General features: G+C 38.6%; 1 protein-coding gene across 3 annotated transcripts in view; it reads right to left on the bottom strand.

Moving 5' to 3' along the window:
- casz1 (castor zinc finger 1) overlaps positions 1-27,458 on the bottom strand; it is a 152,836-nt gene that overhangs the window by 55,098 nt on the left and 70,280 nt on the right. For all 3 annotated transcript variants that reach the window (XM_088332025.1, XM_088332023.1, XM_088332024.1), the window contains exons 2-3: positions 9,240-9,809; positions 961-1,861 (exon numbers count right to left, since the gene is read on the bottom strand). In XM_088332025.1, the coding sequence (XP_088188151.1) occupies positions 961-1,861; positions 9,240-9,809 (1,471 nt within the window). The remainder of the gene's footprint in view (positions 1-960; positions 1,862-9,239; positions 9,810-27,458) is intronic.

Genomic DNA, 27,458 nt, shown 5'->3' with positions numbered 1-27,458 from the left:
CTCCACATGGGGAATGACCTGAGGTTAATCTGGCCCGGAGGGGGAAGACGTCCCGCCACACTATGTCTCACACTAAACGGGTCAGTTATCCAAGCCCGAAGTTGCAGCGAGCCGCGATCCAACCCTGGGGAACGCGCCTGAGGGCTCTCCAACCCCGCTTTTGATAGCCTTCACCTAACCAGAAACCAGATTAAAACTAATCAAACAGCCATTTGCTAGTGATAGCGCACGCAGGCCCACCTTTCCCCGCTGCGGCTCGCCGCTAGGTCTGCCATGACCCCAAAGTAATTAAAGGGAGGGTTGTTACACACTAGCCTAAATAAAGAAAGTCAGTCACTTTGCGTTGACTGTGCTAAATCGGCCTCTGAGGGGCCTCGGCAGCAAATAAACACTTCATGGGGCTTCTATTGAGCCCCGTGCACGATTTCACACTACAATGCCGAAGTAGCAATTATCTTTACGTCGGACAAACTGAGGCAGTTGCACGAGTGTGAGCTCACGACTGCTTCCGCGCTGCTCCTTAGAGAAGGAAAAACTCTTTGTTATAAAATTTGCTCATCTCATTTTACTTAGTCAAATGTTGAAAATTTGCATAGCCCGCAAAGGTCCTAAAATCCAGCTGAAGCTTTTCCAAATAGGGTGTTTCGGGTCTCACAACATTGGACAGTGTACACCCTCACTCAGGTTATATATTTATTCGTAATTACATATAATAAAAAGAAGATATCTATTTCCCCCATGCGTTGCTTAGGTATAAGATCAAGACTCTGTATTGGTATGTACTAAAAAGTTATTCAATTGGTCTTTTTCTTTGTCTTAGGCTCAAATGTTTAAACTCAACAGGGCCTGCGACTCAAAAAGTTTGCCACCCCTAAATCCAAACGATAAAGAAGCAAAAAGGAAATAATGGTAAATGAAAGTAATAGAGAGGAATGGAGGAACATTTTTAAAAGGACTCACTTGACAGAGGACACAGTGCCAGTGGTGATGGAGTCAGTTTTGGAAAAGCTGGACTTCAGGTAGTCAGGTGTGGTGAAGCTTATATGACCTGTTTGGTCCACAGTAAGACCTGGTGCAATGCTTGCTCCCGCTGCGCCAATGGTGGGGACGCCAGGAGCTCCAGGGTTCCCTGGAGCAGTTGCCAAGATGTTGGGCATCAACGATCCATCGGGATTTCCTGGCATCAGTTTCTGGATTGTTCTAATGTCATACTTGGAAGGGCGACCTCCCTTGCCTGTCTTGAAGGCAATGGCCCCGCCCATGTCGGGGCTAGCGTCACCCGGTTTGAAGAGGTTCAGGAACTTGACGTTGTCCAGGTCATATTTAGAGGGCCTTTTAAAAGCGTTGCCGTTAGGCTGGATGCTTTCACCCATTTTGAGTTTCTGAATGAAAAAGTCATATTTGGAGGCTCGGGAGGCCATGTTCTGCAGGTGCGAGGGATTAGAAGGCTGTGCGGGGGGATGCAATTGAGCTACTCCTTGCTGCTTGTGCTCCAAGCTGCTTGGGTAGATCTGAGCTTCGGATATAGGGAGGCTTCCGGAGGTCTGGAGCATGGTTGGGCTTTTTTCTTGAGACAGTTTTGAGTTGAGGTCATCTTGTTTGGGTGGGGATGCGTGCATGGGCCAAGGTAGGGCCTCGCCGGATTTTAGCTTCCGGATGTACTCTTCATACTTGGAGTAGCGGGCTCTCCGAGAGGCCTCGTCGCTGCTGAGGGTTGACAGGTCTGAGGTAGCGGACTTCAGTTTCTCGAAGGTGAGCTTCTTGTTAAGCTCATCTCGCATGTGGTGGTCATCATAGCCAAACATGCCCAGGAACTCATTCATGGTGTTGGCTGCGTAGTCTCTGAGGGCAGATGCTTCTCCTGTAACAAAGTCAGGTGATCACAAGAGTGTTTTAACCAGCGTTTCTCAACCGGTGGGTCGGGAGGGACCCCATCTCATTTTATTGTGATTTTGTTGGCTATATTTACTTTTTCTGACCATAATAATGAGTCCCAAGAAAGTTAGTGATAATGGAAATGAAAAAGTTTCAAAGAGTAACAAGAATGATCAAGTCAAAGAAGAAAACGATTATGAAACACAAAAATAGTACAAATAGGATTTTGTATAATGAATTATTTGTATTTCTTATATAATAAAAACAGATCAGTCTGGGGGACAACAACATTTTACTTTCAGAGATGATTATTTTATACTTTTTCTTCTTCATATTCCCTCTTTTTAATCAAAGGACATTTTAAAACCCATCTCCCCCAAAGTCAAGTTTGACTACCTGAAATACAATTCTTATGGAATTTTATGTTTTAATATTTTTCTGGTTATTATTTAAAAAGTAATAATACTAAATTTTGAAATTGATTTTATAGGGAAAATGTTAAATGTATCAAATCTTCTGACAATAATCCTCTTATAAATCATATTTTTTCAGCATTTTAAATTAAATAATATTATTTATACAACTAAAATCATACTTATAATTTGATTTTATTTTGAAAGATGAATATTTTACAAAATATTTTTACATTTATTGCAGTTATCTCCCAATTTTTTAAAGGACATTTTGAAATTCAACTCTTCCCTAAAGCAAATTTGACTTCTATCTTACTTTATTCTGTAACTTTCTTCTTTTTATTTTTTTTTGTACTAGAATTTAAATGCGATTTTCTGGGAACAAAATACTTAAAATGGACCAAATTATCTGACAATTGTCTCTGTTATGATAAATCATTTTGATTTTTGTAAATAAAAAATACTTAATATGAGGAACAAAAAAACATGATCAGTCAAGGGAAACTTACATTTTAGGTTAAAAGATGAACAATTTAAAAATTTATATCAGTTTTCACATTTCCTACTTTTTGAAATCCAACAGTCCCCTAAAATCCCTCACAAATTTTGGTTGCCTAAAAAATATAACCAATAATCATTGTATTCCCCCAGCTCCACTACATGCAACAATGCTTCAATAATAATATAATAATGCAATAATTATTCCCCCGCAAAAGCTAATACTACAAAGTTCTCGCGACTAACAGTTAACTCATGGAAAAAAACAAATGTGATCACTTTTTAGGCAGCAGAGCGCACTTAAGATGGTCAAAGGTAAAACCGCCTACCACTCGTGTAATTAATACCCAAATATTTCAGCTCCTATCTCCGATTTCTCAGTTATTGCTAAATGAGCTGCCGTGCTCTGCTTTTCGCATCTCCTGCACGCACAACGTGTAAAATAATCCTCAAATTTCCACCCGCCGCTTTGGGGTCGCTCTTCTGCGTGGTGAATCCGTGTGAAATAGAATCCGGTGGATCGAAAAGGGCATGAAACATTTAAGGGGAATGGACACATGAATGAGCCGACAAGGGATCGTTTCATCGAATGTTTTCACATAAGATGAAACTGGAAGTACCTCATGAAGCCCCCCCTGTCCTTCTTTTTTATTAGCATTACTGGGCTGAAAGCATTTGAATGTTCTTTATTGCAGTGTTCTACAACTGGTGGGCCATGTGCCCATTTTCAGTAGTGTGCACAAAATAAGGCAAAGAAAATTTAAATAACAGTCATTAACAAGTCAACATCAGCCATTTTGCACCAGACAGCTAAAGTTTGTTTACACATGTTGAGCATAGCCGAAATGCAGATACAGCAGAGAATAGATACGATATGATTTTTATTCTATAAAAGACAAAAATACTGAAGTAAAATGTTTTGGGTTTCATTAACAATGTGTCTCATTTGACTACTAGGTGGAGCGGTATTGCATAGAGCAACCAAAAATGAGTGTTAAAATGTACAAAAAAAGACTACAAACTTTGGTGACTCAAAAGTGCTCAAAAATAAATAATTATTTTCTTCATTATGACCCCCCCAGCCATTTGTAGAGAAAAAAAAGGAAGAACAAAGAAAATAAAAGAAAAAGAAGGGGAAAACAGACAGAGAAAAAACAAAACAAGAAAAAAATGACAAAAAAATAAAACAGAGAAAAAAGAAACATGAAAAAAGAGAGAAAACACAAAAGAAGGAAGAAAATAAAGAAAAAGAAAGAAACATGTGAAAGAGAAACAAAAACGATTAGAAAAATTCAGAAAAAGGAAACAAAAAGAAAACAAGCAAAAATTAAGAAGAATAAAAAAGGAAGAAATAAAAACAAGAAAAAAGAGAAACAAATAACAAAAAAGCCAGAAAAAAGTAACGAGAAAGAAACAGGTTTTTGTGTACCCGTAGCAGCAAATGTCTGAAAATTATGTCAGCGTTTCAGTCAATACATTTAAGAAGTGAAATTTCTTTCTTGAATTGGGTGCCAGTTTGTAATGAGGGTGGAGTGGTGGGTCCTCAAGTCAGACCCAGCTGAGAACTACTGCTTTAACGCACAGAATGAAAATTCACAACCGGTGTGACCAACTTGAGAACGTTCAAACGGACTTTGGTATTGCTGATTTTTTTTTCAGGTCATCTGAGGCCGCAGTGGATCATATATCTCTAAAGTTAAGGGTAGATCGGAAGAAACCGGTTATACAGCATGCCACTCCCTTGGACAACTTGAAAAGTAATGAAAAAGTTTGAATCTCTATCTACGAATATAATTTCTTATCGCCAAATCACCTGTTTGATGATTACACATACACTACAGTGTATGATAATCTCTTAACATTGTTCATTTCTGAATTTTAAATTCAATGATCATTGCAGAAAAATGTACCGTATTTTCTACCTCGTAATGCAAAAATAGATTTTTCATACATAAGGTGCATGGAATTGAGAGTACTGAAAGAGCTGCCATATGTACGGGCACATTTTAATTTAATGCAAAATTTGTTGATCGGAATCAGAAAACTTTGTATAAAATGAGACTCAAACCTGAGTTGTGCTATATACATATATACACACACACATACAGGGGAAGCCCTGTGACCAAGCTATCAGTAAAGGCAAATGATGTTGGCTTGCAAGGATTAAGGCTAACAAACACAGTTAAATGACTTTCTCAGCTTAAGCCCTATCAGGCTCTTTACCGCTAACAATTCATGTTCTATTGATCCCTCTTAAAGTGAACATGACGCAAATCTCGATCCGATCATTTTCTTTTCCCGGCTGCATGTTCTCGCTGGAAAAATCTTTATCTTTTACACTTGAAAATACGGCAAGACGCCGAACAGCCTTGTCTATATTGGAGGCTATTAGGCCAGCTTTTTCCTGGCAGATATGATAACAGATGGGTATTATATCTCCAAATATGGGCTTCAGTGTGGCATAGCGGGCCTGCAAACGGGACAAGAGGCAGGGGTGTCGCTGATGATAAAGGTGCACGGCGGTGGCTATATATGGACTAATCTAGAGTCGGAACATTCACAAGCTTGTCACTTTGGAATCGTACCTGCGCAACGTAAACCACTTGCTCCAAACACGATTGGAAAAATGTGACTGAGTTGCATCAGGTTTTGACAGTTTTTGTGGTAGTACAAAGTCTCATCTTTTTTCTCTATTTTGTCTACAAAAGTGGTCGACCAAGTCTAGACACTTCTTGATGCTAGCTACAGAGCTAACTATTGTGTAGGGAGACATTTGGGAGACAAGGTTTTGTACACTAACGGCTAAATCCAAGCACTTTTTGAGGACTTTAGAGCCAATTTCCCAATTTCTCCAGTACCGATAAAAGAAGAAATCCGTCGTGAATCATGTATTTTACAGAGACACAACTATATCTGCAATTTACATATGTGATTTTTTTTTTAAATCTTTCGTGAGCATTTATCAAGACATATGATTTTTAGATCTTGAGTAAATCGCAAATATATTTGGGGATATGAACAATACATCTGTAAACATTTTTTTGGACAAATCTCTCCTTATACCAGTATAGCTGTTGGGTAAAAATGGCGGTAATATGTTATATACGTTATTGTTATTCCCATTACAATTTACCACTGGAAAACGCTACCTTAATTTTTTGCATGGCCCATTTTAAATATCCATAACCCTTGCACTAATACACATTTCCTAGTGCTCTGGTCGATGCCACTTCATAGGACAATGCCGTACAAACTAATACCAGCTGCTGTTAATTATGAAGAAAGAGGAAATACAATGGCAAAGCGAAGCCACCAGAGTAGTGTTGGCATTATTTCTAAGCAGACTTGTTTGATTTTTCTTCATTTAATGTGCTGTCTATCGAGTCTGACTGCCCGTAAACATGGCAACAATTTCAAGCATTTACAGGCACTTCAACCAAAATTCGAGCACTCTGCAAAACTTGAAAACACAGCATTAAAATTCAAGCATTTTTAAGGATTAAAAACAACCGTATGAACCCATGGATACTAGATGGATGGATGGATGCAAGGTTGGGAAGGTTATTTTAAATAACGTAATGAATCACGTTATCCGAATACCATAATATTGCAGTCATGTAAGTTGATCATCTCAATGATTTTTTTGATTTCTCCAAAACAGAATAAGCTAATAAAAACAAAACAAACATAATATTAATGATGTTTAAGATAAATGAACAATTTAACCTTGAAAAGGAATGCTCACATTTTAACCATGTAGTATAGTTTTTAAAGCACAAATAAAACTTTTTCTTTCACAGTGCATACACGAGACACTCTGTTTTAGTTTACTTTAGGAGGACATTAAGAACGCAGTTTTGTTTTAAACACACCAAGTGTTCTAAATTTCCTACAAACTCTAACGCTTTCTAAACGCTTTTACTGGAGTAGCCATGCTATACTGTGTGTCTATGATGGAATATGAGCTAGCTCTTACTGAATTATGATGGACACAATCCATCTATCGGCTCATAATGTATATGTATATATATTTTTAAATAAAATATAATACTGCAAAGTAATCCTTATTTTTACTAAATATAGCTGTCATTCGATGATGTCTTTTTTGGTAAGTGTAACGGAATTAAATGGCATTTTTCGGGTATCCTAATGACAAAACGTAATTACAGTACATGTATTCCAATACTTCTCAAGCCTGAATAGATGGATAGGCGGATGCTGTTAATTTTTGAACCGGGGGACAGAAATGTGTGGCTTTAGAGCCACATGTGGCTCTTTAGCGCTTCCCTAGTAGGTCCCTGGAGCTGTTCATAAATGTTTGTAAATGGAAAAAGATGGCAGAGGTCAATGTATCTATGTTAATTGTAAAGGTTTTGTATAGGAGGACAAACATGACACTGACATTCTTATCGTTTTTTAATGCTATAAATTTATTCAGAATAATATTGTTAATATTAAATATTTAACGACACATTTTTATTAATGAATCCCGTTTTTTCCTTTGATTTGAAAATGGGTTTATATAAGGCATTGGATTTTCTTGTGGCTCCAGGCGTATTTTGTTTTTTGGTTGGTCCTCTATGGCTCTTTCAACATTTTGGGTTTCCAGCACTTGTTTTAAAATACTTCTAATGGTCTCTGTATACTATTTGACAAGAAAACCTTTGTTGGGCAGATAACTTTTTTTCTTTTAAAAATTTTGATTTTAATTATTTTTCTTAATTTATTTTATTGTATTTGATGACAGCGTTTAAAAGACCAAAAACATGTATACAAGTTTTATAGATGACCCAAAATTGCAAATGGAACAGTTTGGTGTCCGATTGAGTGTTTTTCATTGAGGCGTTTATTCTGTTTTAAGTATTGGGCAAAGGAGATTGCATAGGATAGAAATTTGTTAGTTCGACTATTCTACCTCACTGTTTTTCATTACTTTGACTAGTATACATTGTTTACATCATCGTCACTGTCGGACAACTATTTTGCTGTGCTTTGACAGACACACCCTTTAGGGTGGATTTGCATGTTGTAACCTGAGGGAGGGCTTTTGGAACTTTTTTTGAATTTGGCATTGTGAGGTATTTTTTGTACAGTATTGTCCTTTTGTCCTTGCAAATTCAACATTCATTGATGTCTTTCCTCCTTATTTTGTGTGTCTACTCATTTTTAAATGCATCGCTCAATTTTTCGCTGTTCACAGACGGGGATTTTCATTCGAAATCCAAATTATCATGAGGAGTATTTTGAGATTTCGCATTGATAGTAAATCCTGCACGAGGAGTTAAATGTTTTGAAGGTCGTAGTTTCTCTCATTGATCTTGCAATGTTTGTTAATTACATTGTCACTGATGTTGTGAGAGATAATTAAGCCACTATATTTATATGCATAATTATGTGCACTGCGCATCAGCCTTTGATCGACAGTGGAGAGGGAGAGAACGAAAGAGAAAGACAAATCTTTTAATTGTGTGCTAGGCAGAAACACACAAGTCTAGGCACGAAAAGAAGAGTTCCATTTTTTTTTCAATGCATTGTAGCGATAGGATTTTCCATTTGGCATTTTTAGGCGGGGATCTCTCTATTACAGCTAAGGTTATGAATGATTTTTTTCTGGATACATTTACTTTACATTGACTTTACGTTTTTCAAATGTATTGTATTTCAATTATTTAAATCGCTTGCTTACACTGACAGGAGAAGTCCTCCGATTCTGTTGTACTTTTGTATAATGACAATAAATAGCATTCATTCAACTGCAATTCTCTGTTCTCTATTGTTATCTGTAGATCTATAGTTGTTATTTTGTTACAGTTGTACACTCTCATTCGGAATAGACCTCATCTCGAGGTAAATTTGCCCCTTGGGACTTTAATCAAAGCTACTTCCCGAATTTTCACGTTTTGCAGGGGGTTCTTGTCCCCATGAACCTTGATAGATGATAAATTACTGCATATAATTTCTTGGATGTCTAAACCTGAAAAATTTCAAGTGTGGCGACATTGACGACAATACTCTGGTCGAGGAGAAGCTGATGGTGCAGCAGGGGCTAACTTTAGTGAGCTTAGGGACAATCAAAGACTCAATATGTAATCCTGAGTGTAATATGAAGCTTAGCCCAGCCCCGCCATGTGCTCTTGACCACGCGCAGCTGCTACAACCGCCTGCTGTTGTAAGCCTACTCCATTTATGAAGTTCTTCATACAGTTTAGGACACACTGACAAGTTTCTATGTTTGCCCTCCAGCACGCCGCTTGAATCCGCCTTTAGGGTAATAATGTCACCGACTATTCATAATGCAACTCTAGAGTGTCTCTCTCCAATAATGGGCACACTTAAGCTTATGCTCATGTGGCAATGTCGCTCTCCCTTACCCGGAGCTGGAGCCTTTGCCCCTTAATACTCTAAAGTGGAACGTTTTAAAGGGTAAAGTGAGGTTGTTCAGCTCAAATGTACCTGGAGAGGACAAGGGAGCTTGGCGGCCGGGGGCCTGGCTCGGAGACGCGTACGTTTCGGGCTTGGAAGACCCGTCGTCAGCATCTTTGTCTTCGTGGTAACTGCCGTCCCTGGAGGCGGGCAGGGCCTCCGCCTCCTCCCCATCGCGGTCCTCGTCGTCACTGCAGCCCTTGGGTTGGACCATGTAGACGCCCTCGGGAGGGGCGTCCTCATCGTCTATGTCCTGGAGATGGTGCTCTTGCTCGTCACTGGCATTGAGCGCCGGCGGCTCGTCACCGTACTCGCCATTTACCCATTTCTCGATGGCCTCGCGCCTCTTCTGGTCCTCCTCCAGGCTTTGACTCAAACTCAGGCTTTCCGGATAGTTGCTTTCGCTGTCATCGTAGTGTGAACTGCCGCGCTCGCTGTTTTCGGCTACGCTCTGGTCGCCCTCTGCGTTTTGTGAGCTGCTGTCGAACACCACCTGGCGGCTCAGTTTGGCGCAGATCGCGTTGAGTTTTAGGCCACCTTTCCTCTTGGCGGCCATCTTGGATTTTCCTGAGGTCGTTTCAGTGCATAAACTCCTTTCAGCTGAGGGAGGAGAAAGTAAACAAAAATCAGTCAATTAAAACACATTCAATTGGCAAAAACAACAGGGAAATGTCAAAGGAAAATAACACTAAGTTGCAGTCGCAACTGTCAGTTTCAATCAACTAGCGCAGCCGAAAATATTCATTGACTGCGCTTCATTGAAATTCGGCAACACGACCAGCAGGCGCTCGCGGTACTTTGTTTCAATTAAATAATTTTATTCCTCTCGTCCGCGCCAGTTCCAAGCCAGCTGCTCAGAAAAAAAAAAGGAGTTGTATTGTAAGCCGCAGAGTTTAAAATACAGAAAGAACGTAGCTTTGAGGGTTGAAGTGTGCTAAGCAGGGAAATTGTGAGATTTGGTCATAAGCAACACAAAATTTCAAAGATCACAATGGAAAAACCACTGCTGTTAAATGGTAACTGTCGCTATGAATAACTCCCCGAAGCACTCAAAAGAGCACAAGAGTGAGGACACAGAGATACTGTACATATCTTTCTGAAGTGCCACCATCACTGGCAGCTAAGGGTGGTGGAAAAAAAACGAGGAGAAAAGAGCAGTGGCAGCTGAAACTACAGACAGATATGTATCACCTCTAAACACACACGCACAAACACATACTGCAACCCTTTAACTCGCTATAGTACTACAGAACAAGCAGGCGACATAATCCCTCACATGACAGTGCTATAGAAACACTGAAACTGAAGCTTCCTCAAGAGGATAGAGTTAAGTCCTGACGCTAACATTTTTTTAAAAACTTGACATGTGGAGCGACTAAAATAAAACCCGTTTTCGGTGTCAGAAAAAAAACCCATTGCAGACTGGAAAAAGTACAGTTAAAAAATAAGTAGGAGTATTTTTACTTAACTCGCAAATGGCCTGGCAACGCACACACACATCTTCTATTTCTGCTTTAAACCGCACAATCCTTTCATTCGATACATTTGATAAGTGGACATTTTTTCTTGATTTGGGTTGCAGCTTGTCATTAGGGTGGACAGACCAGTTGAGAACCATTGCACTACACAATACAGTGACATCTAGTAGTAAAACAATACACAATGTCCCTTTAAATTCATTGTTATTTCACTATATCAATAGTGTAGTTGACAAATATTGGTTCTGCGTGGATTCAAAAAGTAATTAAAAAATTATAATCTCTCAGCTAAGGACACAGATTTAAATTGCAATAATTCGTAATCTAATATTGCAATAGTGAAAGACCATGATTCTGGGACCTATCGTTACAAAATTGACAAGGGTTGTGGAGTAATAAATACATGTAACGGCAAGAAGTAATCAGAATAAAGTTATATTCAGTTACACTAACAGAAAAAAAAGACATAATCTAAATACACATACATTTAAACTATTTAAAACTATATTTATATGTAAATAGTGCCGATAGACTCATAGTGTCAATCATAATTTGAACCACTGACTCTCGATAGACAGAGAGAGATGCGTGCTAGTAATGTCCAGATCTGTCGCACAAATTGTACAGACGGCCAACTCATACACTGTGTTGCAGGTAAAAGCCTTTTTATGTTTGTCTTTATTTTATTTCTCCTTTAATGTAGCACTCATTTTGTTAAATTGGCGAGGGTCTGCAGTTTTGTAAGAGCAGCCCAGTTGCACGCTAGTCATCCTTTTAGTAAACATGATTGATTGTCTTTTTGGTATTTTGCAGTGAATTGGTGTTCAAAATCCCTATACAATCCTTCTGTTGTTATATTGTGAAAATAGTTTACTTATCCTAGTAAATGTGAGTATTGTCAAGAGGTTTGGCATCCCCACTTTAAACAAGTAAAACACAAGAAATCCGAGAGTTTGTTGGAAATATAGACAGTGAGCACTTGGTGTGTTTGAAACAATACTTGTTTTTTAATTTTCTGTAATGTAAACTAAAACAGAGCATATCTTGCCTGCTAAGTGAAAGAGAACACTTTATTTTGGCTTAATTTACTTTACAACATTCTTAAAACGTAAGCACTTTTTGTAGGACTGTAAGCAACTACCTTACCTTGGTTTCCTCTAATTCCTTGTCAAGGATACATTGTTAATTTATCTTAGACAAAATTTAGTAAATTTATTTGTATTGCAGATGACACTCAACTCTATCTCCCGATGGAGAAATCTACCACACTAAACTGTGGAACTTTGGAGGCCTGCCTCACTGAGATAAAAGAGTGGATGTCACTCAATTTCCTGCGTCTTAACCCTGAAAAGACTGAAATGTTAGTAATTGGTCCTTCTAAGTCCCGTGACTTATTCTCTAAAACCGCAGTGAACTTGGACAATTGCCACATCACACAGAGTGACTCACTTAAAAATTTAGGTGTCATTTTCGACCCTGATCTGTCCTTTCAAACACATGTGAAGAAAATTACTAGAACCGCTTTCTTCCATCTCCGTAACATTGCTAAAATTCGTCCTATACTTTCTCAGTCGGATGCGGAAATCATAATTCATGCGTTTGTTACCTCCCGTCTCGACTACTGTAATGCACTACTTTCCGGTCTTCCGATGACCAGACTCAAGAGTCTTCAGCTGGTACAAAATGCTGCAGCGAGGCTTTTAACAAGGACAAAAAAGTATGATCACATCACCCCAGTTTTGGCTAACCTGCATTGGCTCCCTGTTGGCCTAAGATGTGATTTTAAGGTTCTCCTACTACTATACAAAATCATACATGGACTTTCCCCCTCGTATCTTTCAGATCTGATCTGCCCTTATGTCCCGGCCCGAAGCCTTCGTTCCGAGAGCGCCGGTCTCCTGGTGATCCCAAGAGCCAAGAAGTGTTCCGCTGGTTCGAGAGCGTTCTCCATCCGGGCACCGGTGTTGTGGAATGCTCTTCCCCCTGATATCCGATCTGCAACCTCGGTGGAAATGTTTAAATCTAGGCTTAAAACTCACTTCTACTCTATAGCATACGAGTAACCTAATCTTCTTATATGTAATAACTTGTGAAGCCCTTAGAGACTAATTGTGATTAAGGGCTATACAAATAAAAATGACTTGACTTGACTTGACTTGACTTGTATTATGTTTATGTTGTCCTTTTTTTTTGGCACATTTGGTATTGGAGCAGTAATAAAGTTACATTACTGCAATTTTAAGGTATTCGGATTACATTACTGATGACATTTTAGGCCAGTCAATAGTAACTGTATACATTTTGAAAGTGACCCTCCCAACCTTCCCAGTGTGGCATAACGTAACATAAAAGTATCGACACGGATGCAAGAACAGACCACCCCATTCTTCGGCCTTTCCGAACAATGGTACACGGAGCAGTGTGCTTTGGGGCGGGAACGGGTGGCATTATTTCACCCCAAGTGTAGCTATCTTTATAACATGTCCTGTGATGAGGCCCGAACAGCTGCACGTGGCATTCCACATCCCCAGCTGCCTTTTTAGGGCAGAAAGTGCACTCTGTTACCTTTCGCTTTATTTCCAGAGCCACCAAAGTTCACCTTGCGACGGCATTTTGCAGACTCTGACTCAAGGCCAGATTTTTATCGAGGCCGTAAATAACGACGCGGGCGACGCGGTGTTTTTAAAACTTGCGATCTGTTTTTTTCATTTCGCGTTAAGCTCCGGCGGCCGGGCCGAAGACGAAATTTATTCCGCTTACGTTTGGCCCTAACATAATGTGCGCGCAATTTCGCCAGAGAGGGATGCGGGATATCATAGGTTGCAAAGTTCTATCTTTAAGACGCAATTGACTTTCTATAACAAGTGCGAGCCACTTCATTTTCCCAGGGCCATAAAACGCAACACAATCACGCGTGAGCCCTTGCCAGCATTATGTAAATCACGCTAGCGCAACATAAAGTCCTGTTTTCATTTTCTTTCGCACAGAATCATTAGAGAATATACCATTGGAGGGAGCGTACAAATCAATGTGGGCGCAGAGCTCACGCATGCATTCTCCGTTTCTGTATTTACATTGCACGCTTCCTCAGTGAAACAATGACTTTAGGAATGATGTGGTCTTGACGGTCGGGGGTTGAAATACTAACAGTGCATTACACCAACAAATTAGTGTAAGGCAATCGTAAATGCTGGGTAAAATCTTTCAGCAGTGGTTCTCAACTTCTCTGAATTGAGAACCCATAGTTACACTCCAATGACAAGCTGCGACCGAAATCAAGAAAAAAAATGCTCTTCTCAATTGTGTCAAATGAAAGGATTGTGAGGTTTAAAGCAAAGACAGTAAAACATATTTGACTTTATTCAAAAAAACAAATTGACCAGCAAAACCAAAGCGACTTCAAGTACCGTATATATTACCTATAAACTAACATCGCATGTAAGCGACACCCTAAGACTTCTTTAAAATAGCCACATACTAAGAGATGAAAAAAATGTTTACCTAACCAACAATAATTACTTAACTGTTTGAATAATAAATATCAATGTACTGGTAAAAAAGCTATAAATTTAATATCTTTAGACCAATTACTGTACCTTCAAGCAGTGCTTAAATGGCAGACAATCTTCCTATTTCGCAATTTTTTTCTTGCTTCAACTCAATCGTTTTTTGTCACTGATTTCCACTTTTTCTTCTCCTTATTACTAACTTTCTTTGGACCCAGAATTATAGGCAGAAAAAGGAAATAAAACAAAAAAAATCACATTATAATTGGATGTCATCCCTCTCAAACACAATTGGGATGGGGTCAATTGGCTAAAGAGAAAGTAGAGATCAAGAAGGGCATTATTGCTATCTATTGGGTAATTGACTCTCTGTTTTTTCTTCTTTTTAGTATTATGTTCCAGGGCAAAGGCATGCAACGCATTGAAAACAGGTCCGCGACCAACTTTTGGGTCCCGGACCACCAGTTGAGAAACACTGTTTTACAGGACAGCAATTTTTTGAAGGGCAGAGAAACAAAATCAGCTGGAAAAACTATTAGGAAGTGGAAGACATAAATTTCCAACATTTTTTTACAAGTACTCCAAGGAAGATTGAGGTCATTTGGGTGTTGCAGTGGAGGTCTTTATTTTTTTCCCGGCTTCTTTTACTGTGTTCAGTATTTCAAGCTTTAACTACCTATTCCTTTGCATCCTCATAGAAAATGACCCCTGCTCGGTTGTTTCTCTCCGTGAGAGACTATTTATGAGAGATTTTTTTTTTTACCAACAAAGAAGGTGAGCTGAAGTTACTTAAAAGTCCCCAAGGAGGACTCTGTTAAGGTTGGATGGTTTACAGAAGCTGTCTTTACCGTTATTTATACTGAGCTTTCTATCCACAGCGGCTTCTTTTTCCCCTTTGCTTACATTCTAGTGGTATGGTAACGCTAATGCTGTTTACATCGAGTCGTTTGTGCGCATGATAGCGTACGATTGTTATCAAATCTAAAGGGACCTAAATGAAAGAAACAGATTTTCCTCCGGGAGAGACTTCTCGCACCTCCTGGCAAGTCCACTAAGCATTCTGCCTTATTAATGACAATCAGAAAGAAAAACAAGGCTGTCATGCCGAATGGACGTATTTACACTTAGCTTCACTTCTGTGTGCTGATCGTCAATGAACTGACAGCTCAGTAGGGATAGTGGGGTTGTGAAAAAAAAATGGAAGTTTGAAGTTAAACACAACGTATAAAGCTAATTTCTCTAACTGCTTATGTTAAGACTGACAGTCTTTTTACTGGTAACAGTTCAGAGCAATGAACAAGCGTTCCTTGTCTGTATAAGGCCAAAACTGAAGCAAAAGAGAGGAAACAATTCAAAATGCTTGCAAGGGAGTCGGTTTATATTTGAGTTGAGTCACAAAGTTCTTTAAAGGAGATTATTCTCAACAAACAATGCTCCATTAGTCTATTTTGGGCTGGTATTTACAGTGCCTGGCCCCCTTAAGAACTTTTAGTAATATTGCAGCAAGGATAAAGTAATTTCTGAAAGAATACCATAAAAAGGTATTTTGGACATTTGAAATAAGCCACATGGGAAACACAAATAAGATGAGGAACAAGGTGCCCTGGTCAGATGAGACTAAAATTCAACTTTATGGGCTGAATGCACAGTGTTTGGGGTAAGAGTAACACTGCACATCACCCTGAAAACACCAGCCCTGTCAAATATGCTGGTGGCAGCAATTTGAAGGGTTTATTTTCCTCAGCAGGGACTGGGGAGATTGTTAGAGTTAATGGAAAGATAGACAAAGCCAAATACAGGGCGATTCTGGCAAAAAATGTGTTGGAGTCTGCAAAAAACCTGAAAATGGGTGTTGGTTCATATTACAACAGGACAAGGATCCTAAACATAAAGCAAAATCAACAATGGGATGGTTTAAAACTCACAATATAAACATGTTAGAATTGCCAAGTCAAAGTCCAGACCTCAATCTTATAGATCATTTTGAAAAGATATGAAAAAATACTCTGCACAAACGATCCCTATCAAGCCTTAAGGAACTTGAACTGTTTAAGGAAGAATGGACAAATATTTTGATTCCAAGCTGTGCAAAACGTAGGGACACACCTGAAAAGACTCGGCCGTTATCGCAGTAAAAAGAAGTATTAACTCTACGGCTATTTTTATTTTTTTATGTTCAAGCACAATATAAAATGTTGAATAAATGTGTTTTTCCCCCCACTTTTCAGTATCACATGTTGTTGATTCTTGGAATTTTTTTTGTTTGAAAAAATTGCAGCCAATATGGACACAAAGTTCTTGTGGGGCCAATACTTATGCAAGGCACTTTAGGTTATATGTTTGTGCGCAGGAACAATATCACACCCGATCAAGTGGTGTTTCAAATCCTAATAACGCCGTTGGAAGAGCATTATCTGTGTGAACGTGCTCAGACTTTAATCAAAGGTGGCTTTCGAGTAAAAGATGCGCAAATTTAAACGACAGTTGTGATGAAGCGAGTCACGGTTTTACTCCAGTCTGACTTTGTGCGGGGTTCGATTTTTGGGGCATTTATAAAGAGACAATTACACGTTTTTTTAAATATATGACTGTATTTGTTTAATAATCGATCAGTCCAAAATATCGCTGACCAATTTAAGGGGACTCAAACCTTGGTCTCAGTGGTGAGAGCAGAATACTAACCACTAGACCATCGGTTAAAAATACGACATCTGAAAAGGCATTCCATTTTATCTAATTATCTCACAAAGTTTAGTGATGGTACAAGAGACGACAATTAAAGAATGTAGAAAGCAAAGTCCTTCCTGAAAGTCTGCCAAGGGAAACAATTCTTTAGTGTATCTGATGAATCGAACTGTCAACAGTATAAAATAAATAGATTACACATTTAATTAATGTTTTTAATCATGGCCACACATATTTAGCAATATTTGTCACTTACTCTGCTTAGATTGCGCTGAGAACCCCCCCCCCACATTTGTATACACATTTTTAAGACAATTTTAGGGGTGTTCGTTATACACAACAGTGCGTTATACACAAATAAACACAAAGATACGGTGTCTGGATTTATAAATAAAATTGGATAGGAAACAGTCAAATACAATTTGTTAAATTTTCCATTATTCTGATTTATAGTACTTGGTTGTGATATTGCCCACCAAAATGCCGGCTAACTTGCTACAGGTGCAAGTACTGATACCAAGAAATAAGCATGTGTATGAGCGCAGTATCGATACCTGCTTTCAGACTTTGATTGTTCCTACTATTTCTCTTTGCAAACATTTACCGCTAGCATTTATTGCGCAGAGCTACGATAGCTACTGTGCAGAAAGTAAATCTATAGTGTTGTTTGTTTGTGCAACAGATTAGCTTCATGGTCTGAAAAAAGGTTTTAGATGTTGATGAACACCCCGAATGCGCCCACTGCATTTACCTCATAAAACCATGTTTGTTGAAGAATCCTGCTGAGGTTTAATATGAATTTTACAGAGGCAAATAAGTAAGCAATATCTGGACTTAATTAATACAAACAGGGTCTGCGAGATGAAGATTATTTTACATGGTACAACTGAGATTTGCTTTAGCTTACAACTTTATGAACCTTGGGCGGACAAATCAATCAGCGCGTACCCCCTTGAACTCGGGCCTTGTCTTTGATGCGCCTGTTTTCCAAACCGCGGGGCTCATCACGGCAAAACGTTTGAAATTTTTCTCCTCCGTGAGCAAGTCAAGCGGAAAAAGCCACTGATGGACGTGCGCCGCAGTTCCCGGACCCAAGCATCTGGCCCCGTTTCTCATTTTTATTACACGGAAATAACAATAAGCGGGGTCGTCAACCCCCATGTGAGATTTTGCTACACTTTTTTCAAGAGTGCGCGAAGCTGATGCTTGGAAATTTCCATTTTTCCGCATCCATATTTAATTGAGTTTTGTCCCAGTGGTGCGGAAATGATTTGTTTTTTGCTCTCTGTTCACTTGACTCCTCTTCGGAGTCGCTAACCCTGATTAAGACGTTCCCGTTAATTTCCCAGCGCACACCTTTTTTTTGTGCATTAATGGTTCTGATCGTCTAATTAAAACTTCTCGGCTCGGCTGCTGATCACCGCTCGTTGTGCTTCTGACCTGAAGTTTTAATTGCCGCATCAGAAGCGATAATAATTTTGAGGTTCTGATGATTAAAAACAATGCCATTGCCAACAAGATGATAGATGAAGATTTGGGGGTGTGCACATCAGAAGGGGAGTTTATGTGAAGAAAGGATTTAGAGAGGAGGCTGTAAAGAAGGAAGGTAGCATAGGTTGTTTTGAAGGTGAAAGCCCAACTGGAGGTAGAAGGGCTGGCAGAGCATTTTGAGTCCAGCCAGCCCACCTGAGCCTCGGAGTCTTCCACAAGGAAGCACTTTAGTTGGTGCTTGGACAGCGTTCCCCAACTCATATGTAAATCTGCTCATTTTGGAGCTCCCCGGCCGCCAGCGCCTTTCTGGTTGGTTTTATGAAAGACGGTAACTGCCGAGTAAACACATTGATGGTTCATATGACGGAGCAGAAAACACAAGAGGTGGGAGAGTGCGTGTGTGCATCTGTGGAAATCTTCTATCGCTATCAATTTGTACATTATTTTCCGCTTTTTTAACAGCTGTATATCAAATTGATTTTTGGGGGTGGATCTGCTGTGAGATTGACACGTGCTCGCTGGCGCACAGTGACACGCTCATGGGTAAACAAAAAAATATTACTAATGAAATGAATTTCTAAGCTTTCTTTTGATATATCCTATTCCTAGTATATAGCTACAGAACAGAATTTACTATAGGCCTTCAAAAATGAGTCGAAATGGCAATCATTTGCAGTCACCTAATCTTCCCATTTGAGGGAAACGTCTGGCATTGAATGACTTAATACCAAAACTAGTAACAAAGTAACAAACAAACAAATGGTGAAAAACAACAAAACCATTTGAACTACAAGCAAGAACTTCACATTGCAGTGGCAAACAGAGCTTAAATAACAACCAGAAAGAAAAAAGGGTGCCAATGGTAATAATGACCAGACCCGAGGGTGCTGTCTGAGCAGTCATTATAAAGAAAGGCCTTTGATAGTTAGGCAAAGGTGTGAGAAAATTGGGTTTTTGCTCATCAGTTGGTGCCTTCTGGGGGAAGGTGGCATGCTGTATCCTAAAATATTGTTTCCTATGAAGAAAGTACTTTTTGTTTCTGGACCAGAATAGGACTATGCTCATTGCGTGCCATGTTTCCAAAAGGGTCCATTTGAACTATTTTTCATCATCATATTGTCTCTGGAGCAAGATTCAGACTTCCTGTTCTGGGCCGGATCAGTAAATGAAAGTTGACTCCAAATGTTTAGCCTTGTACATTAGTGACGGAAATTGGGGAAAACGAGTTTTAATACTTGGCATTGAATATGTTAACTGGCTTATTTTAACAACCAATTCACCACACTATGCAAACTGAACAATGAACTCTAGCGGCTGGAGGGAGCTCTTGGTTGGCATTTATTTGAAAAAAAAAATCATTACTTTTGATAGAAAATGAAGTAGATACTCGCTTCTGTTTTTTGGGCATAGTCAGAATTTTATGGCGGGTCAGATTAAATCATCCAAGAGGACAGCTACAACCTTTCGGCCGCACGTTTGGCATTTTTGCCATAAAAGGTAAAGTCAGACACACAATGAAACCATGCAGAAGATGAGAATATACAGTGTAATTGAAAAGAAGGACAAAGAGGAAACGGCATTGAACTTGAGGGCTAATCTAAGGACGAATGCTTCTTGTGGCCTCAACACAAACAGTGTAATTACGGTCTTTTCCCGAGCGGAGGACAAGCAGCCAAAAGTGGTTTCAGGGCGAAGAAAGGAACTGACACCAGTGACGAGAGCCAGTTTGACAGCTACACACAAAAAGAGCCAAGTTTTAGTCTCTTTGCCGCTTTGGGTAATTCACAGGACACATGGCTAACTTGTGAATATTGTACGGTAAATCTGGATGAGCAGCTGGAAGCACGATGATGACCACCTCACTTAAAAGCAGCGTTACCTTGGAAGAATACTTAATGTATTTCAGTGTTTTTTAACCATTGGGGCTCACTACTTTGCCATGAGACATTGTCTACAGTGTTGCAAGAAGCCAGAAAACCTACGATTGTTCAGTATATTTGCTTTCTTTCGGGGATTAGCTGAGTAACTAACATTCATCCGTGTCAGTAGGTGGCAGCACTTTACTTATAACTTGCTCATGAGGTAGCACATTATACTTGATAACTTTTCCTTTTTTTTGTTGTTTAAAATTACATAAATCTAAAAAAGTAAGAATCTTGCACAGCATTTTTCTGATTTAAATTATTTTCTTATTACCGGAACAAAAAGGAAAAAAGTAATAACATTTTTGTTCCACCGGCAGAGCATTTTTGCTCATTTTGAGTTCTTATTTTTCTAGAAAAACGAGAAGAAAAGTACGAAATCTCTAAAACCGGTTAAATATACTAAAATCTGAAATAAATTCAAAATGATTAACCACAATGAATAACCCGTGTTAAGGTATGTGCCAAGCTAACAACAAACAATAAAACACACTTTACACTGTCAATTTAGGACACTTAACAATTAGGCTTTAAAAAAAAAGACACGGAATTCATTCGTAAAGATTGTTAACATTTTCAGCAGACAGTGTGCCTCTATATTTTTTGTTGAATCTTCCTGAATTAAAATTGTGCCACTGTGTTACAGAGCAGGAGTTAGTTAGGTCATGGGAAATCAAAAGAGCATGGGAAATAGTAGCCACGGCTATCAAATACATAGTTTAATTAAGTTTCTCCAATTATTTTTCACAGCAACATTCTTAATTGGCAACTGCCAACAAAGGCTTAAGGTAGAACAAGTTTCTCCCACTATCGTTCTATGTCTGGGAGGAAGTTTAGTTAGAAGGTTGTTCCTCAAAAATGTGCAATTCTTTTTAAAGAAACATGTATTTCCCCACTGTAAGGCACATTGAATTATAAGGCACAGCACCCTAAATATGTATAAAAGTATTTTGTCATTTTTCATACGTAAGGCGCCAGTAATATTTATGTAGAACCGGTAGGCTCTTTATATACTTGTGGTATATTTTAGTGTAATGATTGATAAGTGTCACTGACCAAAATTGCATGCAACGGGAATCAAACCCGGGACGCGGTGGTGGGCGCGTCGCCACACATTACCATACCACCAGTTATACACACGAAAAAGTGTTCAATTTTATTTCACTAGCTCACTATTTTTACTCACAGAGCAGGAAACACTGATTTGCATAGTGCATTTGTTCTGCAATATAATAGGTGAAGCAATTGCTCCACTTCTTCTCCTTTGTGTCAAAAACGTTGCGGTTTAATACATGTAAGGTATTTTGTGGAATGGCTTTCCTTTTTCTCCATTTTCTAGCATTCTTTGGCGAAAAAGTGGAGGGAAAGTTTAACCAGAATGTATGAAAAAATGCACTCTGCAGATCAGTCTTTCTGGCACTGTGGAAATACTGTGATAATGAGACGGGGTCTAATGCCTTTTGGTATGGAAGTTGTCCCACTGGTGTAGTGATAAAGTTCCTGCACTTTTACCACCATGACACTGGTTCAAATCCCGTTGCATGCAATTTTATGTGATTTTTTTCAGCGATGTTTATGAATTGATCAATTGTTGCACTCATGCGGTAGTATACCGTAAAACCTTGTGATGTAACAGAAACATATACATGATGCGGGTTACAAGGCGCACTTTCAAATTTCTGGCCAAGTTGGGGATTTTAGCTGAGCCTTATGTCCAAAATCAATGCATCAATGCTTTGTGTCAATTTCAAGAGTTCAGGCCTGGGCTAAATCCACAAAAGGCCCTCACACTTCAAAGGCTTTTGTAGAGAATAGCAAGGGAAATGTATTCCTGTATCTTTGTTTTGGGCCTCAGCTTCCACCTTGGCTTTCAAGACATGGGCAGGGGTGCAATTTGATAAAGCGAGCGCCACGGTAAATGAGCAAACAATTCCTGCATGCGTCCGCTAGTGTGCATTTGCGTCCCAGGGCTACAGCTTGTGGCGCGGCTCACGACATCGTGGGTAGGACAGTGGAGAAGCGGCCTCTCGTGGGCCCTTCAGCTAATATGTGTACAGATTAACTGCTTCACTTGTAGTTTGGTCACGGGGATCTTGCTTAGGGCTTGTTGAGAGTGCGATGATGTATGTGTTCATTTGTGTTTTGGGGTAAAGGGATGAGATTGTTTTCACACTTTGTACTGAATTTAAAAAAAAGTTACTGTGTTTACAGGAATATAAGGTGCACGTAAAACTCCAAAATACAGATTGTGAATGACATTTTTTGAGGCTTTCCTGGTGGCAACAAATCTGAGACAAAAATGAGACGAAGCAGCAGGGCGAGGGTATGGGGTGAAAAAACACACCAAAAAAGAACTATAATGTATTACACTGGTTATCGCAGTTATTGGGGGGCAGAACCCCCCGCAAAGCGTGCATTTTTTTTTTTAACAAGATTTGAATTACTCAAGAACAAACCCAAATTATAGGCTCAATTGTTACTGTACTTTATAAACATTTGTTTTACAAATAATTTCTGTTATGTTGAATTATGATTTTAAGAAAAATGTTGCTGTTTTATTGCACAACTTTATGAATTAAGGAACTGACCACTTTACTTTACATGATACTTAGCCGCTGTTATGTGGACATTATGGAACACTGTAGTTAACTTCTGGTTCTGTTCTACAGAAACCAAATACTGCATCTTTTTATTATCAAACATATGTTAGAGTGCGCTAGTGAGTGCCAAAAACCCGCTTGTGGCTCCTGAGCAGGTTTATCAGGTGGAGAGGTCTAACTATGTTGGTGATGGAAAGCATCTTTCTCTGCCAAGCCAATCAGAATGCAGACCAATGCATGGTGAAAATCTGTAAAGCAGCAACAACCAAAAGCACAAAGTGGAGAGGTGTCTCTTTACCTATATCCCTTAACTGTAATTGTTTAATGTAATTTTGAGTGTGATTATGTCTAATGAAATGGTGTGGTAAAACATTATAATTCCTCAATTATTATTGGATTGTCCTGATGTTCATTAATATTTCCTTTTCTTTTGTGTGATGAGGAGATGCGATTCATATTACATATAATATCTTGTTATAATCAGGTTAAATAATTTGATTGAGGTGAAAAGTATTTAGACTGTCAAGGGGACGAGACCAAGAAAAGCATTTTCCTGTCAGCCCTTTTTATCTTACTGTTTTGTGAATTGTTTTTTCATTGGAAACAAATAAAATAAAAAATCAATAAAAACTATTTGGCCGAATGGACTATTTTTCAATCAATCAATGAATCAATCAATCAAAATTGATTTGAAAGACAATATTCAGCCAATGAATTGCCACTCAAAGTGTTGTATCAAATCATTACATGTACAACAAGAAAATAAAATACTCTTGATTTTCACCAATATAAATAAAATTCTCCTCTTTTTACACACCTAACAACCCAAAGCACCAAATCCATACAAAATGTTTCAAATAAAAACCAAATAAATAAAAATACAAATACAATTTCAAAAATTAATACCATCATGGCAACACGCAGACTAAAAATACGGTAAATCAAATTGGAAATGCATACGGTACTGATAATTGTGCTTTAGTACTGAAGGTTTTACGGTATACGGCCGCATTTGTACAATGATTGATCAATCGAAAAACATCTAAAATTGCGACACATTCTATGCAGCAGGAATCAAACCAAGGTCATAGTGGCAAGAGCGCCAGCTCCAAACCACTAGAGCACCTGTGATGCCTGCAGATCACAAACAAAAAGGCATTTGATTTTATCTCATTTTTTACAGTATTATTTATACTCACAGTGCCAGACATAAACGTTATAGAAGAAGACGGTAAAAAGTTGTCCTGAATGATATAAATAAATGCAAAGTCCGATTGATCAGCAGATGCATTAAAGAGTTGCTTCCCTTGTCGTGCTTTTTCACATTTATTCATTTCTTGCACCATAGAAATGGTGATATAAGTTGATAGAATCAAATGCCTTTTATTTGCTTTATCACTCGTGGTCTAGTGGTTAGGTGTCCGCACTCTCTCTGATGCAATCCAGGTTCGAAGCCCATATTTCAATATTTCGGTCAGCAACATTGTTCTATTGATCAATCATTTCACCAAAAAATACCATCTGTATATAAAATGCTAAATGTTTGCAACAGATCATACGATGAAAATATGGTAGCTCTTAATGTAGTTTAAGTCTATGAACCTCATAGTGCAGAATATACGGTACTAAGAGGTCTGGTGACCTAGACTGCTATGTCTAAGCGCATGCCGTAAGCTTCTGGGGGGGTCATATTTAATTCACCACAATCCGGAGATTCACTGCTGAGTAAGGCAAACTACACACAAAAGGCAGATACACACAAATGCACATGAGTTGCAATTCCCCAGGGTAAACTCAGCACACACCGCTCCATTAGTTATCAATTAGGTCTTGAAATCTCCACCTGGTATCAAGCTCACAACAATAGAGATGCATACGAGTACCTCAAAATACAAACATGTCACTATACAGACGCTCCCCAACTTACGACCGTTCGACCTGCGAAAAACGGTAGATCCGAAAAATTTTTTCGGGAGGTCGAAAAATATCCGGACATTGCTGTGAGTTAGATTTTGTATTGTGTGTACCTTTTTGCGAGTAGAGGACAGCACTGTAGTGCTTCTTTCTGCCGCTAAAGGCGTGTGGTGGCGCTGTGAGACGTCACCCAGCATCCACCCCGAGGAAGGGTCTGTTTCCTCTTCCTAGTTTGTGTGTAAATATTCTATACTGTATCTCCAGTGCAAATGTTGACGTTTTTACTGTTTGATATCTTGTGCACACATTCAATATGGTTGGTGTAAAGTGTAGAGAAGAGGCGAGCCGTATCTTTTCAAGTAAAAGTGGAATAAGAAAGCTTAATGCGGTTGAGAAAATTGTTGGATCACTTTTTTTCGGCCACTTTCTACCCAGGACGAGGAAGTCGCCTAACTGTTGAAGCTCATCTTCCAAAAGTTAAACTTAACTTTATTTAACTTTATAAAGCAAAATATTTTATAAAATGTTTATTTTTCAGTACAAAACAATACAGGTTACTTATATAAACCTTAAACATACAAAAAAATAGCACTGAAGCAACTTACCAACAAATTCAACTTACTAACGATCGTCCCGAATTGTTCGTAAGTAGGGCAGAGTCTGTATAAGTTATTTTTGAACAAGACTTTTGCTCGCTACGGAAAGGAAAATGCAGTTTATGAGCAGTACCATCAGCTCGTCTAGTTTGCGCATGCAAACTACTAGAAGCAAATAAACAAAACAATTCTACTGTTAACATTTTCGTGTACTTTAATTTAAAGTTCCGGTAAGTGCTTACATGTCATCAATAGTCTTTCAATCTAAACCTCTGTCAATTGCTACCCTTATTAATTATTGCTGATCATTCTTATTAATAAATCATACACCAAGCACAGTGCGGCATATATTTGCTCAAGGCAATACAGACTTTGTAAAATACAGTAACAATATTAGCAATTTAAGATGACTTTGTCGTCTTCTACCAGTGACTGAGACAATTCGAGTTACAGCCGAAATGGGCAAGACAAGATGGGTCTTTTTAAATGTTTTCCCAAAGAGAAATTGTTATATGCGTACACAATGTAAAATGATCAAAAAACGTAAAAAAAACGTTGTCAGGTTTGCGATCTCTGTGACACCTACTTGCAGACCCCCAATTCCGACACACACGTTCGTTACCACAGTATTACCATCTTCATTGTTAAGGATCTCAACAGGAGTTAAGGGTCAAAAACATCTTTTGTGACACCATCTTACTGATACGGAGGGCGGGTCGATCTAAATATCAATATTATCGATAGTGAGGGAGCACTTCGATCAGATGTATGCCATTGTATTTGATACTGTCTTCCCATTTTAACTATCACTATAATAATGTTGTACAACATTGTCGGCAATGGGAATTAAACTGTTGTATGTTGTAAGTGTTTTGTGATAAATTATAACTTACAAATTTGATCCAATAGTGGTTTCACATTATTTGCACAATTGATTTTATTTTCGAAATATATTTAAAGAGCTGTATTCCCCGGTATAAGTCTCACCTTATTATAAGACCTTCAGATATACCCTCTTTTGAACCATTTTTTCATATATGTGGCACATCAAACTTTAAGGTACAGGCAAGGTAAGATACAACATGTATTTTATAGAACATAACTATTAGATAATCTAATTTCACAACTAAAATGAATCGATTCATTCATAAAGAGTTACCGAATGCATGAGCAGTCCGGCAATGGATCTACCATGTATTTACTTGCATCGGAATGACACAAAAAATCCCAGTATAGCCCACCCCTAGTTACTAAGCGAGCGAGTGCGTTTGGTGTGTATAAATGTGTTTGAGTGCGGGCGGCGCTTTTGTCCGTGAGGTTAACCTTGATGTTTCTGCCCTGTCAGTCCGAATAATGTCAATCAATGACACACGCGTCCTAATGTGGGGCCTAAAAAGCCGTCTGTTTAGATATTTAGACATGCCCTCTTTCAGCAGCATGTGAATGGCATTACGAGGAAATAAGCTATGGCATTCCTCTAATAAGAATCTTGAGACATTTTGACAGCAAATATGTCGGTCCGGCGTTAAAACAAAAAGAAAATAACGACATCCCAGATGACTAAGGACCGGAAAGGACTTTGCAGCTGTTAACGTATTTATACACGTGATATAAAGTTTGGGTTACACGTAATAGACAAGGTTTTACAGTAGTATATTTTGGTATTTGTGAAATGATTGATCTGCCAAAAATGTATTGTTGACCACAATTACAAAATATCGGATGCAACAGGAATCAAACTCGGGTCACGAGTAAGGTAAGATTGCTAAATCTTAACCACTAGACCATCAGTGATATAAATGACATATGAAAAGGCATTAGATTTGATCTCATGATCACACGAATGTTAGAGTGGAGGAAACAGAAGGTCACCCTGAAATATATTAATAAACGTGAAAAAACATTACGGAGGAAATAACACTTTGGGGTATACAATGATGAATTGGACTTTTAAACATTTATTTTAATCATGGCCACATGTATTCAACAACATATTCACTTACCATGCTTAGTTAAAGCTGAGAAAAAGTGAAAAAAAAAACATTATACACTTTTAA

This window comes from Urocampus carinirostris, chromosome 3 (assembly GCF_059441175.1).
Source record: "Urocampus carinirostris isolate Australia breed hairy pipefish chromosome 3, RoL_Ucar_1.0, whole genome shotgun sequence".
Lineage (NCBI taxonomy): Eukaryota > Metazoa > Chordata > Actinopteri > Syngnathiformes > Syngnathidae > Urocampus > Urocampus carinirostris.
This window is presented reverse-complemented; position numbering and strand designations above follow the sequence as displayed.